Below are 17,528 nucleotides of genomic sequence, written 5' to 3'. Positions count from 1 at the left end.
TAACCTATTTTTTTCAGTGCTAGAAAATGAAACAGTATATTGTGTGTGTTAGACAAGCACTCAAAAACTGGACTACAACACCAGCACTATTCAATGAACTAAAAATTATTTATGTTGCCACTTAATAGATAAAGATATAGTGATTTAGTCAGAGCCTGGATGAAGTGAGAAAATTCCTGAGACAAACAACTGGAAGAAGAAAGTATTTATTTTGGCTCATGGCTGCAGTCCAGGGTCACTTAGCTCTGTTGTTTCTGGGTATGTAGTAAGGCAGAATGCCATGGTTGGGATCACAATGCAACATGAAGCTGTTCTTTGCATGACAGCCAGGAAGCAAAGAGAATTCTGACTCAAACCCATTTTATAAAGAATTCCCAAAGTTATGAAATCCTGATTCCTCTTTGTTTAAGTTATTGGCTCAACTCTCTTTCTCTGTCTCTCTTTCTGTGTGTGTGTCTCTGTCTCTGTCTCTGTCTCTGTCTCTCTCTCTCTCTCTCTCTCTCTCTCTCTCTCTCTCTCTCTCTCTCACACACACACACACACACACACTTTTAATTTCATCACTTTGCTAAGAAATTTCCTCAGCCAGTTACCCAAGTCCAATATTTACAATCTCTGCTTCTAGACCATTTTAGTTTCTTTCTGGTTATTTTGATAAAATACCAAAAGCCCTTGGGTAGAAAATGGTTTATTTGGCTTATACTACCAGGTCAGAATTTATTAAAAAGCAAAAGTGTGCAAAAACTCAAGGCAACCTGAAGAAATGATGTTTGCTGGCTTACTTTCTGGCTCACCCATAGGCTCATGCTTAGCATTTTTATACAGAAGAGGACCACCTGCCGAGGAAATGTTGCTACCTCACAGTGGGCTTGGCTTCAGGGATGTATAAAATAAATGCATATAAAAAAACCTTACACAGTCAGATGTAGTATTGCATGCCTTTAACCCCAGCAATTGGGAGGCATTGTGAGATCACAAGTCTGCAGCCAAGTCTGTAGAGGGAGTTCCAGGAAGTAAGAGCTACATAGTAAAATCCTGTGTTTGAAAAAAACATGCAATTTAAAATTGCTAGTTCTCTGGGTTTGAACATTAGCATTGCAAAGAACAAATCGTTAAAATAAAGAGCAAGGAATTTGGCAGTTCTTTACATTGCACAAACACTAATGCAAAATGAAGGAAAATAATATTGTTTTATAGTTTTGCATTTTATCAGTAGATAAAATGATACAATTAATAGACTGGGTAATATATAGATAAGTTTTAGTTTCTGCATTCACATAAGGGCAATTAGAATTTTAATATATATTTTTATTTTAATTCTTATAAGTGCGCACTGTATTAATATAATTTCTATCTCTCCTGCTTCTGTCATCAATTACTCCCTTCTCTGCTCCACAGTTCTTTTTCAGATTCCTGACAATTTCTTGAAACCTACTCAGTTCATTTAGTGTTGTTTGTTGTATGCAAGTGCATTTAATAAAGAACTGAATGGCTGGTAGCTAAGCAAGAGAGAATAGGCAGGACTTCCAGAGGCAGAATGGAACTGGAGATGGATCTAGGCAGAAGGAATTCCATCAAGACACTGAGGAAGTCGGACATACAGAATGAAAGAGAGGTAAAAAGCCACATGCTAATGTAAAGTTAATCATAGTGCACTATATAATATTATTCCTGGTCAATACATGTAATGTTATAGTCTAAGCAGAAATCCTTGACATTTAATGCTTAATATTATGGCATCATCATGTAGTGCTCAACTGTAGGTGCCAGTTTGGCTGGTTAAGGATGCCTTGAAACCTAGCAAAGTGATATTATGATGTTAACTTGCGATGATGTTTGCAAAGGAGTAATAATCTGTGTGAGTCTTGAGAGATTGAAAAGGGAAGATCCACATGGAACCTTTTGTCCCTTCCACTACACCTCTATCTCTGGGTCTATGTTGTTGCTTGGTTATCATTTATTTAACAGCTAATGTCCACTTATAACTTAGTACATACCAGATTTACCTTTCTGGTTTATCTCATTAAGGATGGTCTCCTGGGAGGGGCAAATAGAATAAATTTTATGGGGCAGAAGGACAGAAACAGGAGGGAGCATGAAGTCAAGGGAAGAAAACTGGGCGGGGATAACTAGAATTGAGAGGCATTTTAGGGGTAGTGTGGAAAATTCCTGAAATACATGAAGGCAATCCTAATAATGAAGAAATCAGAGTCCCAACTGGCCATCTCTTGTCACCAAGCAAAGATTCCTCTGCTGGAACTGAATTGCATTCAATTGAATTGTTCCCATGGAAATCCACAAACATCCTGAGCTATTGCTAAGACAATAGGTTTCTCTCCACACACTGACTCCAGTGCAGAAGACAACACCCACACAACTCATTGAATATGGAGATGGTGAGCTGGTGTCTACATAGAACCTTCACCCCTAAATTGTAATGTCTTTGGTATGGGAAGTTACTCTCTAGCTATCAATAAGAGAAATGTAAACACCAACCCACCCACCAAACCTTTGATCTATGATCTGTCCTGCTGTGACAATATGCTAAAGCAATGGTGACACAAAGCTAATGGGAGTAGTCAACCAATGTCTGAATTGACAGGCCCACTCTGCAAGACTGAACTCTTATCCAAAATACATGGGTGACCAAGAACCAGAGACTAGATAGCCCAGAGACATAGGGTGAACGAATTATTTCTGGTCTAAAAAAGTAACAATGTAAGGACTCCTAATGTTATTTTTGCTATACTCATAGATAAGTGCCTTATTAAACCAATATCAGAGATGTTTGCACCTGCAACAGATAAGAACAAATACAGAGACCCACAGCCAGACTTTACACACAGAAAGAGACATTGGAATACGTGGTTCTAAATGCAATGTCTCCATAAAATCCTCTTCTCAGAGGTCAGAGAACATCATGGAAGAGGAGACAGTGTAAGAACCAAAGGGGATGGAGGACACCAGAAGAACAAGCTCACTAAAGCAACTGAGAAAACCTCATATGAACTCACAGAGACTGAAGTAGCAAACATGGGGACAACACAGATCTACATCAGGTCTTCTGGGTATATAGTATAGCTTTCAGCTTAGTATTTTTGTAGGATTCTGAGTGTGTGAATGAATGAGTCTTTGATTCTTATGCCTGTTCTTAGGATTCTTTTCCTTTTGCTATTCTGTCTTGTCCAACTTCAATGTGATGGGTTTTTATTTTAGTTTGTTGTATTTTGTTGGTAATGTCTTAAAAGCTTGTTTTTTTCTAATGAGATACAGAAAGGGAATGGATCCATATTGGAGGGGAGGTGGGGAGGAACTTCGAGGAGCAGAGGCAGGAGAAACAGTAATCAGGGTGTATTATATGAGAAAAGAATCTAGTTTTTATATAAGGAGAAATTAAATAAAAACTTTAAAACAAAATATATATTGCAATTGGAGGGAGAGAGTAAGAGCCACAGTCAATGTGGGCAATATGATCCAATTATAATAACCTGGTAAGTTGTGAAAAACCAGGAGAGATAGAAATCTGATAGGGAAATGCCAATCTGACTATATCTTTGAGTGTGGATACACTCTTCTTAATTTCTTGGATATGAAAACTCTGAGATCTCTGACTTTAGTGATTTACAATTGTATCCTCAGATTCTCAGACTTCCAGTCTCATACTGAGAACTTATATGGTTAATTTTTCTGCTCCTGAGACTTTGGGCTAGAACCAAGCTGTAATACCAACATCCCAGTGTCTCCAACAGGTAGTTGGTTGTGGAACATCTAAGCCTCCTTAAACATGTGAGTCAATTCTATTGAAACCCCAGTACTGTCTGTTCAATGTATCTCAATTTGTATATCTATGCACTCATGCACCTTTCTTGTCTTGAATCATTTCCTCCTCCCTTGAGAATTCTCTCTTCTAAGAACTCCAGTGTTTGATTGCAATTGGAAGTTGTAGAAGTAGAAGACAGATTTACATAAAATAATATCTTCCAACTTGGTTTCTCAGTGCTCATTTCTTTTGCTTTTAGTTCTTATGATAGCATCTGAGAATATTGACTGTCAGTGAAAAGGTGTACTTTAACCAAAGGATAAACTTTTAATTAAAAAATATTGTAATTATATTATTTATTTGTTTAGTGTGTGTGTGTGTGTGTGTGTGTGTGTGTGTGTGTGTGTGTGTGTGTGTGTGTGTGATGTATGCATAAGCATGTATGGTAACTTCCTTACCATCTACAATATGGGTTAAAGAATTCAACTCTGGTCATCAAGTTATTACAGCAGATTTCTTTATCCATGGGCTGGGATGAGAGACCTCGAGCTGTTCATTTCTCATTTTTTAAATTTCATTTAAATAACATTTTTTATTTTTTTCCATACTCCTTCGTGGTCGGTCAGAGGTTCTGTTCTGCCTGGTCCTGCCACCCTTCAGCTCCAAATAAACACACAAAGACTTACATTAATTATGAACTGTTTGGCAGATGGCTCAGGCTTTTTATTACCTAGCTATCTCTTAATTATTAACCCATTTCTATTGATCTAAGTATTTCCACATGGTCTCATTTTACTGGAGAATGCCCCAGCATGTTTGGCTACATGGTGTCCCTTGGTGGCTCCTCTCTGCCTTCCTCTCCCAAGAATTCTCTTTATCTCATAGCCCCACCTATATTTTCTTCCTTGTTACTGGCCAATAGTGTTTTATTCATCGACCAGTAAGAGAAACATATATACCGAAGGACATCCCCCATCACTCTCTCCTCTCCTCCCAGTGCCCCCCCCCCGCAGTTTTCCATCTACTCACTCCCCTTCCAGTCCTCATCTGTCTCCATTCAGAAAGGGCAGACCTCCCATGGATTTGAACAAAGCATGACACATCAAGTTAAGGCAGGACCAAGCTTAAAAGAAACATAATTCAGGTCGTGCACACCTTTTCTTCTACCCAAACTGAAAGATTGATAGTGAAGGGATGGGAATATCTGTGTATGTTGTTTGGACTCTATTTGTGTTCTAAACTACACCCGATTATATTATAAAAGCTCTGAATGGTAACTTTGTAATCAAGCTTCATAAAGATTGCTGTGGCACAGTCCGTAGAGTTTCAGGTGAATCATGGGTATCGGTTAGAAACTTTTAGTTAACTGTATCTTTAATGAAATAATTGATAATAATAGATTATCTTTGGAAATACATTAAAAAATAACAAAAGTCAAATTGCACAAGAAACATGGTTTTGTTGTTTTTGAACATATTCCTCCTGAGACTAACATAATTACACAATACAGGGATATAATCCCTATGGTCTCTCATAAAACTTAAAACGTTGCTTGTGCTTATGATTCATGTTGTCATTTGGCATTTTAGAACACTTACAATACCAACAGCAAGAAGAAGCTTTTCCTTCTAGGCAATCTTCTCAGCCACAATACCCTGAAAAAGTTTATTAAGAATGAAAAGAAGATCCTATATGTTTTTCTATTTCTGTGTGTCTTACTTGCCTAATCGTTAACATATTCTATTTAAGCCAAAATTAGATTATTAAGTAGGTAAGTGCTAAATAAGGGACTGGAATGCACTTTCTGTTGGATAATTAAGTGGAGCCTTGAGATGATTGTAGAGGTCAGGTAATCAGAACACGGACACTTTCTTATTTAATGTTCTACCGTTTTGTAATTGAAACACTTCCATATGTCAATTGTAAAAGAGCTTGTGTGAATCACCAGGAAAAAATTGGAATTCTTCACCTAGTTTCTGTGAAAATAGAACAAGATGCACAACAGAAATCTGCTTCCACTTGAATGGTTTGTTTGTCTCACAGGCATTTGGGTGTCTTTGTTCTTTTGTTAGCATGCTGATAGTGGGACAGTTCCATTGCTGAGGGTGACTGACACCCGTGGTTGCTGACTGTGGTGTCCCTTGGAACTGTTTGCCAGCTCTGTTGTCTTCACAGATGTCTGACTCTGAGCTCATGAATAATGGAAGCCTGTCCCTCTGCGCTGAATTCACATTGGTGGCCTTTTCTTCCCTAGCAGAGCTGCAGCTTGTCCTCTTCTTTGTGTTCTTGGCTATCTACTTGTTTACTGTGGGAGGAAACCTCCTCATCATCTGTGTGATCTGGACCGCCCCTTCCCTACACACTCCCATGTACTTCTTCCTGGTCAACCTCTCCTTTCTGGAAATGTGCTATATCAGCAGTGTGGTGCCTCAGATGTTGGTGCACCTACTGGTGCAGCACAAGACCATAAGTGTGAGAGGCTGTGCAGCTCAGATGTATGTGTTCACCATCTTGGGGCTGACAGAATGCTGCCTGCTGGCAGCCATGGCTTATGATCGGTTTGTGGCTATTTGTTACCCACTGCATTATACTCTGCGGATGGGCCCTTCTGTCTGCCTGAAGTTGGCTGGGGCATCTTGGGCGACTGGGACAGTGGTGGAGTCAGTCCAGACCGCATGGATCTTCACTCTGCCTTTCTGTGGAACGGGAAAAATTCAGCATTTCTTTTGTGACATCATGCCTGTGGTAAAATTGGCATGTGTGGATACCTCCCGGAACGAAATTGTGCTATTTATTGTTTCCCTGATCTTCATCATGAGTCCCTGTGTCTTCATCCTGTGCTCCTATGTGCGCATTCTTGTGAGCATCCTGAGAATGCCCTCAGCATCAGGCCGACACAAAGCTTTCTCCACCTGCTCCTCTCACATTCTGGTTGTCTCACTCTTCTATGGCACTGCCTTGTTCACTTATCTCCAACCCAAAAGTTCACACACCCCAGACACAGACAAGGCTACCGCTCTCATGTACACTGTGGTCACCCCTGCTCTGAACCCTGTTATCTACACTTTGAGGAACAAGGAAGTGAAAGAAGCCTTTCGAAAGGTAATGGAGAGGAAGCTGCTTAGACAAATGGACTAGTTTCGACCCGGCAGCTGAAACTTTTACCATTGTGTAGAGAGTTTATTCAACTCTATGATGCCTTTATCCTTCCATGTTGTTATTGAAGCATTGATACCCTAACAAATACGTTTGCTTTAAAGTTTTCACTGTGAACAACTAAAGAGTAACACATACTAGGGTTATTTATTTATTTAATCATTCATACATCCAAGTGTTTTTTATGGTATTTAGAATTGAACTCAATCTAAGACAGTGCACTGCTACTGCTTTTTTTTTTTTTTTTTGCTTTGAAGTTTTCACTGTGAACAACTAAAGAGTAACACATACTAGGGTTATTTATTTGTTTAATCATTCATTCATCCAAGTTTTTTATGGTATTTAGAATTGAACTCAATATAAGACAGTGTACTGCTATCAGGATAAATCTATTCCTGGTTTTGTTTGTTTGTTTGTTTGTTTGTTTTTACTTTGAACTTTCAGACAAGCCTTGAACTCACTCTGTAGCCCAGTTAGGACTGAGTCCATGGTTTTCCTACCTCAGTCTCTTGAAAATCTGTGATTACAAGGCAGCACTAAATCTGGTTTGTTCAAATTTTCAATTTTGAAACCATCTGTCATGGCTACCATTATTTTAAAACTCTTAGAAATAATTAATCATGGAGCTAAAATATTGTAAAACACAGTCAAAAATGTGTTTCTCTTGAGATCTAGTAAGGTACTGAGTACATTTCTCATAACACCTAATTTTGCTTAAAGCTTGTTCCTGGAAGATTGAGAAATCTCATGTCACTGCTTGCTCACTGTTGGTTAGTGCAGATTTATAGAAATACAGTAGGGAATTTCTGTAAGTGTAAAGCATTTGGAATTGGACTTTGGAAATTGTAAGTTAAATTGGAGGGATATAGAAGGTACATTATCAGTAAAAAATAGAAACAACTAAACTGACATAATTGGTGTACCCATATTTGTTATTCACTAAATTAAAGATGAAGGACATATAGATATGATAAAGAATTGGTTTGTGTGATGATTATTTTTGGTTGTCAACTTGGCTACATCTGGAATTAACTAAAAACCCAAGCCATTGGACACACCTGTGAGGGATTTTCTTTCAAGTTAATTAGATCATTATGGTAGGAAGAACCAGCTTAAATCCAGATCACTTGAAGTTGGAAGATCCACCTTTAATTCCACATCTTCTTATGGAAGGCGATATAAAGGATAAGAAGAAAGAAGCTTTTGCTCTTTGCCCATTTCCTTGACTCTCCTGGAAAGTTCATTCCTTCACTGGCCTTAGAATCTACATCTTTGTGATTCCAGTGTAGATTGAAGACAAGATGAGACATCCAGACTTGCTGATTAGATTCTTGAACTTTCCATTAGATTTTTAAGCACTTTTTTCCATTTTGTTTTTATTTTTTTACAAATAACATTATGTTGACAGAATAGGTTATATTTGTATATACATATATACATACATATATGTCTACAAGAACTATTAGTGGAAAAGAGGCCATAAATCTGAAAGAGAATGGGGAGGGTTATGGCGCAGGGCTTGGAGGGAGGAAAGAGAAGGGAGAAATGTAATTATAAATAACATAATATAAAATGACATATATATAGTGCTGGATATGTTATCTTTATATTTATATACATATCATGTATAATAACTAAGCACATATCTACTAGAGCATCTATAACTTTTTTCTATTCCACTTTTATTTAAAATAGATTTTTCTCTCATACAATAATCCCAACCATAGTGTTCCCTTCCTTCACTCCTCCTAGCTCCCTGAAACACCTCTCCTTCCCCCAGGCCCACACCCTTCCATTTCTGAAAAGAGCAGGTCTCCAAGAAAGGACAAACAAGACAAAACAAGATACAATAAAACTAGGTAAAAGCCTTCATATTGAGAATGGGCAAGTTAACCCAGTAGGAGGAAAAGAGTCTCAAAATCAGGCAAAAGAGTCAGACATACACCCACTACTACTGTTAGGAATTCCATAAAAACACCAAACTAACAGCCATAACCTATATGCAGAGGACCTGGTATAGACCTATGCAGGCTCCATGCTTGCTGCTTCAGTCTCTGTGAGCCCATGTGAGTCCTGCTTAGTTGATTCAGTGGACCATATTCTTGTGGTATCCTCTATCTGCTCTGACTCCTACAGTCTTTCCCTTCCCTCTTCCTATGGGTTCCCCTATCTTTGAGGAAAGGAACCTGGTGGATACCTCCAATTTAGACTATCTCCTTATAATGTCTGTCTGTGGTTCTCTGCACCTGCTCCCATCTGTTGCTAGGGGAAGCCTCTCTAATGATGACTGGACAAGGCACCAATCTGAGAGTATAGTAGAATTTTTCCCATTTTTTTATTTTTAAATTTCATTTTACATTCCAACCACAATTCTCCCTCCCACACCTCCTCCTGCCCCCCACCTCCTCCTATCCTCCCTGCCCAGCTCCCATGCACTCCTCCCAACAGGTAAGGGCTCCCATGGGGAGTCAACCTAGTCTGGCATAGTAGGCTGGGTCAGGGTCAGGCTTCTCTCCCATGCACTAGGCTGAGCATGGCATCCCACCATAGGGAATGGGCTCCAACAAGCTAGCTCATGTACCAGGTTTGTATTGTGGTCCTACTTCCAGGGGATAGCAGAGTATTATTAGAAAACAATTTTTTTCTGGTTGTGTTTGGTTCCACTATCTCTGGGCTATCCTGTCTCTGGTTCCTGGCCATCCAGGCAGTGTAGGGCATAGACTCCCTCTTGTGGCAGGGACCTCAAATTAAACCAAACTTTGCTAGCCACTGCAAGTTCTGCACCATCATTGCTCCAGCAAACCATGCAGGCAGGACAGATTGTAAGTGGAGGATTTTGTGGCTGGGTTAGTGTCCAGGTTTCTTTTTCCATAGCCTGCAAAGGACCTTCCACCTCTAAAGAGGCTAGAACTTAGGTGTGAAGGCTGCAAGCTGGCACCAGCTTAACCTCTCTAAATTCAATGGGCTGTGTGGAAGTTGTCCTTAACAAGGAGATGCACTGTCAGTTTTCAGAGAGGGACTTCTGTCCTTTAAATATTTCATCTTCAGCCTATTTCCCATCTCTATTTTATATCTCAGATTTCTACAAAGCTTTTTATTCTCCAACCTCATACTACCTCCTAAAACTCTATTTACATGTTTCTCCTTGTCTGGTGTACCTGCAACTCAAGATTTATTTTCTAGATACTAGACTCTTAAGAAACCATAATTGATTGGGAATGTTCTTCTTTTTGGTTGATAAATAAAACACTGATTGTTCAGTAACCAGGCAGGAAGTATAGGCGGGTACAAGATGAGGAGAATTCTGGGGAGAAGATTTAAAGAGAGACTACCAGAGCAGACGAATGTGGCTGCTGAGGGAGCAAGATTCTCCAGTAAGATAAGACCACAAGGAAATAAATACTTGGATTACTAGAAATGGGTTAATAATTAAGAGGGAGCTAGCCAGTAAGAAGCCTGAGCCATCCGTCAAACAGTTTATATTAATATGTATCAGTGTGTTTAATTGGGACTAAATGGTTATGTTTTTGTGAACTCAAACAACCTTCCTGGGATAATTACTTTCTTTGTTTCATTCATGCATAAAAGAACATTGAAACTGAAGTGAAATGGTCTATAACATAAGACTGTAACTCGCCCCTTCTTTCAGGCCCTCAGATCCCAGGTCTCACAGACACATATCTACATAGGTTGATGAAAATCAACACTATGTCTATTTCACATCCTGTGAAAATATACTGTTTATGCCATTTTAAAAAGTATTTTACAATTTCAAGATCTTTTGCATTACAATTCTAGTATAAAGGAGGGAGAGGCTGACAAGACTCAACCCCTAGCTGAGGAACTATTTGTAGATGGTAGTCACTGGGTGAGTAAGAGTTTCATTCCTTGTGGATTGGCAACTGGTGGGTTGCCAATGCCGTAGCAGATGATCACCAACCCATGTCCATATTAGCTGTGCTAATTAGAGTTATTTAAAATTTTTAAGTAGACATGAAGTTGGAAGGGTGATGCGTTGGGGGACGAGGGTAGCTGAAGGGGGAAGTAGAAATGGATATGATCAAAATATAAGGACTATATATGTCTGAAATTTCCAAAACTGAGTAAAATATCGTGAAAGGAGGGTTGTACAAGTCTTAGCCACCATGGTCTACATGGTTGGTACCAGGATCATAAACATATGACCTCTATGGAGGGGGGACTATAACACCATGTACAGAAAATCAAAAATGTAAACAAATAGATTTCACATGGTGGTGGATAAGAAGACTCAGCACTGGACACGTTCATTAGGATAATGACAGTTGTTTTTTATGCTAATGTAACAAGCATGCTTCTATCAGGCCGTCATCCAGTCCTCAATATATTTTTTGATATGAGGTTTCTCACTGAACACAGAACTTGTTGGTTTTGCTATACAGGGTGTCAAACAAGCATCAAGAATCCTCCTGTCTCCATACACCATGCCCAAGCACGCCAGCCCTGGGATCACAGCACTAAGCTGAAGTGCCCAGCTTTTCGCATGGGTGCTGAGGATACAAACTCAGGTCCACATGCTTATATGGCAAGTGCTTGGCATACCGAAGCATCTTGCTAGCCCATATTTCACACTTTTAGAACCTACTTTTCCCTCAAGCACAAAACTATCTTTAGCCAATTTTTTTCAGTAAAGTACTCATAAAAATCAAAAGAACTCCTGAATATGCCTCTAAAAGAAGTTTGGGTATGGGTTTCATCTTGTGGAATGAGCCTTCCATCAAATAAGATATTGATTAATCCCAGAAGCTTTACATAGGCACCAGGTCAACTTCTTCATATTCAATGAATTATGGAGGTGTTGTCTTCAGCTATGGGGCCTTTCTGTTAGTTTTTAGAAAGCAACCTATAGTCTTGGTGATAGCTTGGGTTAGTTAGGAATTCCCATGGACCTGTTTGGCCAAAACTTAATTAGATGTAAACCAATCCTGGTACTGGAAACTTCATTTGGTGACAAGAAATGTCCATTTGGGGCTCTGTCTTTATTATTGTTTGGTAATTTCTTTTATAGCACCTCAAAATATGTACATATTTTCATATTTAAGAAGCTTGTATTGTATTGTTTCTCCACTACCCCTCAAATGGTCCTTAATTTTGCTATCTCTCCTCTTACATTCTCACTCATCCTTCTCTTCCATCCCCATCCCAAAATTTACTTTTAGAATTTTTGAAATTTTAAAATAATGTCTAAATGAGATGAAACAAACACTTTCTCCTTTAGTTGCCACTGCTAAGATAGCAGTCTATAACTAGTGATTAAGCTGACAGTATTGCTTCATCTGGTAAAAAAAGATCCAGAATAAGACTTTACAAATTTTCACCAAATCATACACTTCTTCTATTTCACACAGTCAAATCATTGATTATTAAATAAATGCCTTTTAAGAAAGGAAATTTCCTAAATTACACTGCGCAACAAAAAGTAGTTATTTTACTATATGAAGGGTGAGGTGATTGGCATGCAGATGAAAATTTAGCAGTGCCATCTGGTGGACAGAATTACTCTGACTGTGACTGTAGCTGAATGTTTGTCATACCTAGGCATTTCATACTTTCAAAAACTCCAATATGACCAATTGTGAAATTTGTAATGCATTTTCACTAAAAACATATTTATTTAAAGTTTACTCAAGTTGCCTCATTCTGTCCTTTAGTCCTTCACTCTGTCTCATGTGTATACTAAATGCATAATTCATATATGGCTCACCTCTTCACACTTAACTCTATGTTTTGTGAAGCATTCCCTGGCATGCAGAGAAGCTAGGAAACAAGGAGGACCCTAAGAGAGACATACATGGTCCCCTGGAGAAGGGGAAAGGGACAAGATCTCCAAAGCTAATTGGGAGCATGGGGGGAGAGGAAAGGGAGCTAGGAGAAAGAGAATGGGAGAAGAGGAGGGGTGAGGAGGACATGAGAGAGCAGGAAGATCTAGTCAGGGGAAGAATAGAGGAGAGAGAAAAAGACATACCATAGTAGAGGGAGCCATTATAGGTTTAAAGAGAATTCTGACACTAGGGAAATGTCCAGAGATACACAAGGATGACCCCAACTAACAATCTAAGCAATAGTGGAGAGGCTACCTTAAATGTCCTTCTCCAATAATGAGATTGATGAACTACCTTATATGCCATCCTAGAGCCTTCATCCAGTAGCTGATGGAAGCAGAAGCAGACACCCACAGCTTAAACACTGAGCTGAACTCCTGGAATCCAGTTGCAGACAGGGAGACGTAATGAGCAAAGGGGTCAAATCCAGGCTGGAGAAACCCACAGAAATAGCTGACCTGAACAAGGGGTTGCATATGGACCCAAGACTGATAACTGGGAAACCAGTATAGGACTGTTCCAGACACCCTGAATGAAGAGGTCAGTTTGGATGTCTGGACAATCTATGGGGCCACTGGTAGAAGATCAGTATTTATCCCTAGTACACAAATGGACTTTGGGAGCCCTCTCTACATAGAGGGATACTCTCTCAGCCTAGACACACTGGGGAGGGTCTAAGCCCTGCTCCAAATGATATAACAGACTTTGAAGATCCCCCATGGAAGGCCTCCCCTCCCTGGGGAGCAGAAAGGGGTTGGAACAGGGGTTAGGGGGGCAGGGGAGAAGGTGAGGGAGAGGAAACTGAGATTGACATGTAAAAGAACCTTGTTTCTAATTTAAATATAAATAAATAAATAAATAAATAAAAACAATTCCCTGGCATGGAATTTCAATGATTTTAATTGGTTTCACATTAGGGAAGCTTCTGTCTTAGTCATTGATGATTTCCACAATACAGAACAAGAATGTCCATGTAATGCATGCCATTACTCTTCAAAAGGAAGACCCACAGAGTAGTAAACACAGGTACTTTTTAACTATAATGATGAATTAGTAGTGTGTTAACTTATCAGTGCCACTACATTTTGAAGTTCAAATATTTCAGTTGAGTCAGTTGACAGTGGTGGCCATAGTTGCTGTGTTTGGATAGCATAGACAAGATTTAACCACAAGTATTATGAAAGCTCAGTATTTTCTGAGAAATCTGAAGTCATTGACATTGTGCATTTAAAGGGTGCACAAAGGAATTTGACTGATTCTCAAGGTGCAAAATGTGAAACTTAAAAATGACATGGGGACTCAATGAAAAGACCTTTTTGCTCAAAAAGAGGAAAATTTCACAAAGAACCAAAGTAATTGAAAATAAATGAACTGCCTTGAAAAACAAGAAATTCTCTACTGTGGTGCAAGGATGTTGCCACTTCATTGATTATTGATTTAGAAAGTATTCTGGTAGAATTCACTTTGAATAACTAAATTGTTTAAAATATATCTATAGCACTCAGGAGGCAGGGACAGGGGGATCTCTGAGTTTGAAACCAGCCAGGTCTATAGAGCAAGTCCAGGACAGCCAGGGCTACACAGAGAAATCCTGTTTTAAAACACACACACACACACACACACACACACACACACACACACACGTGCGCGTGCATGCACGCGCTTTAATATGTATGTATATAATATATACATATAATATTAAACTTTGAATGAGGATACCTGAAATCTAACTTTCATTTTTCTTTTTCTCTAAAGTTTTTACTTCCTACTTCTAGACAGATTATGATTTTGAATCTTTGAGGACATTATTTATGAAGTAATCATATAATAGGGAGTAAATGTTTCCTTAGGAATGATTATTTTCTGCCACACAATTGTCTAATATTCTGTTGTTTAAAGCAGTATTCTCAGAAAGAAATGGCATTGATGTTCATAGACTTTAGGGTTATCTTAAACATTTAAAGCACTGACTGTCCCTTTTAAGTGGAGACCTAACCTCTACTTGATATAGTTCTAGGAAACGTAAAAGGGGCAGGTTTGAAATTTTTAACCACATAATATATTGATTTACCTTCAGTCGCAAAGTAAAAATTCGTTAATTTTGATTGACATATAATACATTGCCTTGCTTCCTTTTTCTAAAGATTACTTTTATGTGACTTATAGAAACACAACATTCTTAGCATTGCTTGTGTTTAAAAATTTTGGTCATTACAATCATAGAGTTAATTCCCCTAATGATTTTCCGGGTTATCCCAAGTTTGACAAGAATTTAAAAAAAATGATTGAATATAAAGCTGTATTTGAAAAGACACAGCCAGCATATATGTACTCAACTATTATTATAGTTTGGAATGTGACATTGATTTCTAATTGTGTGAAGTCAAAAGATCATTAACAATGGAAAAATCAATTCATAATTCTGCTGTGTGTCTGCTGTTTAAAATAACTAGCACATTGTAGAATACAGTATCTAATGCAAATTGAAACAGAAAAACTGTTATTGACCAAAGAATATCTGTGAATTACATATGTGAATAGTGTCTCTGAACCTGATATGAGCTGAATGGAAGGCAAACAGTGAAAAACCAAGGATGTAAACTTTGCTACACACTTATATGAGTGAGTAGTGGAGACCTCTTACAACTATCCCAATAAATGTTAGTAGCATATTAATAGAAATTGTTAAACTTTTATATTAACATTCAAATGCACTTTTTAAAAGGAAAACTTCTCAAAAAATCCTTCTGAAGGATTTTGGCAAAATATCACCTTAGATAACTATACTGGAAGCAATAGGAACTATAGTTTTTACAAAAAATTGAAAGACTTTCTGAAAAAGAGCTTTGAGGTTTCCATTTGTCCTAAGCCACATTGCTTATCTGATGTATAATGTAACAGCACTTTTACTAAAGGAATGCTAAGTGGACATTGGTTTTAAATTAGCTTACAAAGATTAATATAGAGTCATTTATAATGAAATCTATAAATTATCCTTTCAAATAGATTTAAAAGAGAAAGGAGGAAGCATGGCATAATGTAGGTATAATTCTCCATGGAAGGTTGCAAACACATCAAAGTTACTTTTAACGTATGAACGCTTTGGGAAATAGTCTAATACAGTTTGCATCCACTGTGTGGGACAACACTGAAAATTTAAATTTTTCTCTGTGACTCTGTAATTCTTAACATCTAAGACACTACTGGAAACTCTGTAATGATATATCCAGGGATTCCTTAGGGTTACTTCTAATTTTGTTCCTTGCTAAATTCACTTTTTAATAAAGCCCTCTGAGACTGATTAAATTCTTGAGATATTTTTACACATGCTTCACTGAAGGTAATTCACAGCAGAATACAAAAGTTTTACTCCACCCTTTGAGAATCATCTAGTTGCCCTGCTACAATTAATAACTAATTGCAACAAAGCAGATCAATTTTTAAGTTTGAAGAGTTATCTTCTACATACCTAAATTGTACCCTGAGACCAGCAAGGTCCCAGTTCACATTAACCTTCTTAAAGACACAAATTATCTTTTGGGACTATCTACCTAATGCACCTAACTGTAAAAGTGAAGTATTAGGTTAAGCATCCATAGGGAATCACTCTATTTATAAATTGGCAATGTAAAATTGGCTTGAATATACTAGATCAAGAACGAATTTAACTTTAATTAGAAATATTTGTAAAAGCCGGCTCAACTGATGAAAATAATTAGTGGCAAGCATAAAAGAGTGTTACGCAAACTTTTGGATTTTCTCCAATGTTCACTGCGTTAAAAGTGCAAATTTATATGGACTAAAAAACTTCAGAAACCACCCATACTTTAGGTGAAAAAGGCACCTTAAAGGGATTAATGGAAGAACAGCCTGTCCCAGAGCAAAGATGACATTCTCCTCAAAAAACCAATCAGAAAATATTCACATCGATTTAATAAATTCTCAGGTTTAAAATGTGCACAGGTTTTAGGAAGCTGTAGAACTTAGCAAATGGAGAATCCTGTGGCAGTGGGGAAATTGAACCTGTGATGAGTCTGAATACACATTTGTTACTTTGTATTCTGTGAAGTCCTTTTTTTAAAGTATGAAGAACTCTGTGCTTATGTCACAGACTGTTTTATAGATTAAAGAGACAATGAAAACAAAGCATGTCTATTATTCCAATGTTCAGACTGACACAACTTCAACCCAAATTTAGGTAGCAATCATACTGTAGAAAACAAACAAACAAAAAAAAGGCAAAATAAAAAAATTGCCATCACCTCTTATTTCCCTTACACTTCCTATTGTAGTTCTAGTTCTTGTCAAAACAAGGACTTAGCAGGTAGAATTTATGAATCTATTTATATACATATTCATAATACCCTGAGAGCAGCAAGGTCCCATCTCACATTAGCATTCTAGAACAAAGACACAAATTTATCTTCTGGGAATCTTTAACTAATGTGCCTAACTATGAAAGTGTAGGTTGAGCATCCATAGAGAATCACTGTATTTGTAAATAATCAATACAGAATTGGCTTAAACATACTATATTGAAAAAGAGTTCACCTTTTTCTTTTTTAGGATTTCATCTTTAATTTGAAATATATGTATAAACTCAATGGATGAAAATAATTAATAGTAATTGTAGAAAAGTGTTATGTTTGGATTTCCAAATTAGGTGTGTGTGTGTGTGTGTGTGTGTGTGTTGTGTGTGTGTGTGTGTGTGTTGTATCAATTAAAGAGACACAGGCCATGAATTTGGAACA

General features: G+C 37.9%; 1 protein-coding gene across 1 annotated transcript; it reads left to right on the top strand.

Moving 5' to 3' along the window:
- Positions 1-5,935: 5,935 nt before the first annotated feature.
- Positions 5,936-6,898, top strand: LOC100752862 (olfactory receptor 10C1). Its single transcript, XM_027391832.1, has one exon. The coding sequence runs from the start codon at positions 5,936-5,938 to the stop codon at positions 6,896-6,898; it is 963 nt and encodes a 320-aa protein (XP_027247633.1).
- The last annotated feature ends 10,630 nt before the right edge of the window (positions 6,899-17,528 follow it).

Source organism: Cricetulus griseus, assembly GCF_003668045.3.
Source record: "Cricetulus griseus strain 17A/GY chromosome 1 unlocalized genomic scaffold, alternate assembly CriGri-PICRH-1.0 chr1_0, whole genome shotgun sequence".
Taxonomy (NCBI): Eukaryota; Metazoa; Chordata; class Mammalia; order Rodentia; family Cricetidae; genus Cricetulus; species Cricetulus griseus.
The sequence above is the reverse complement of the archived record's forward strand: the minus strand, read 5'-3'. Positions and strand labels throughout refer to the sequence as shown.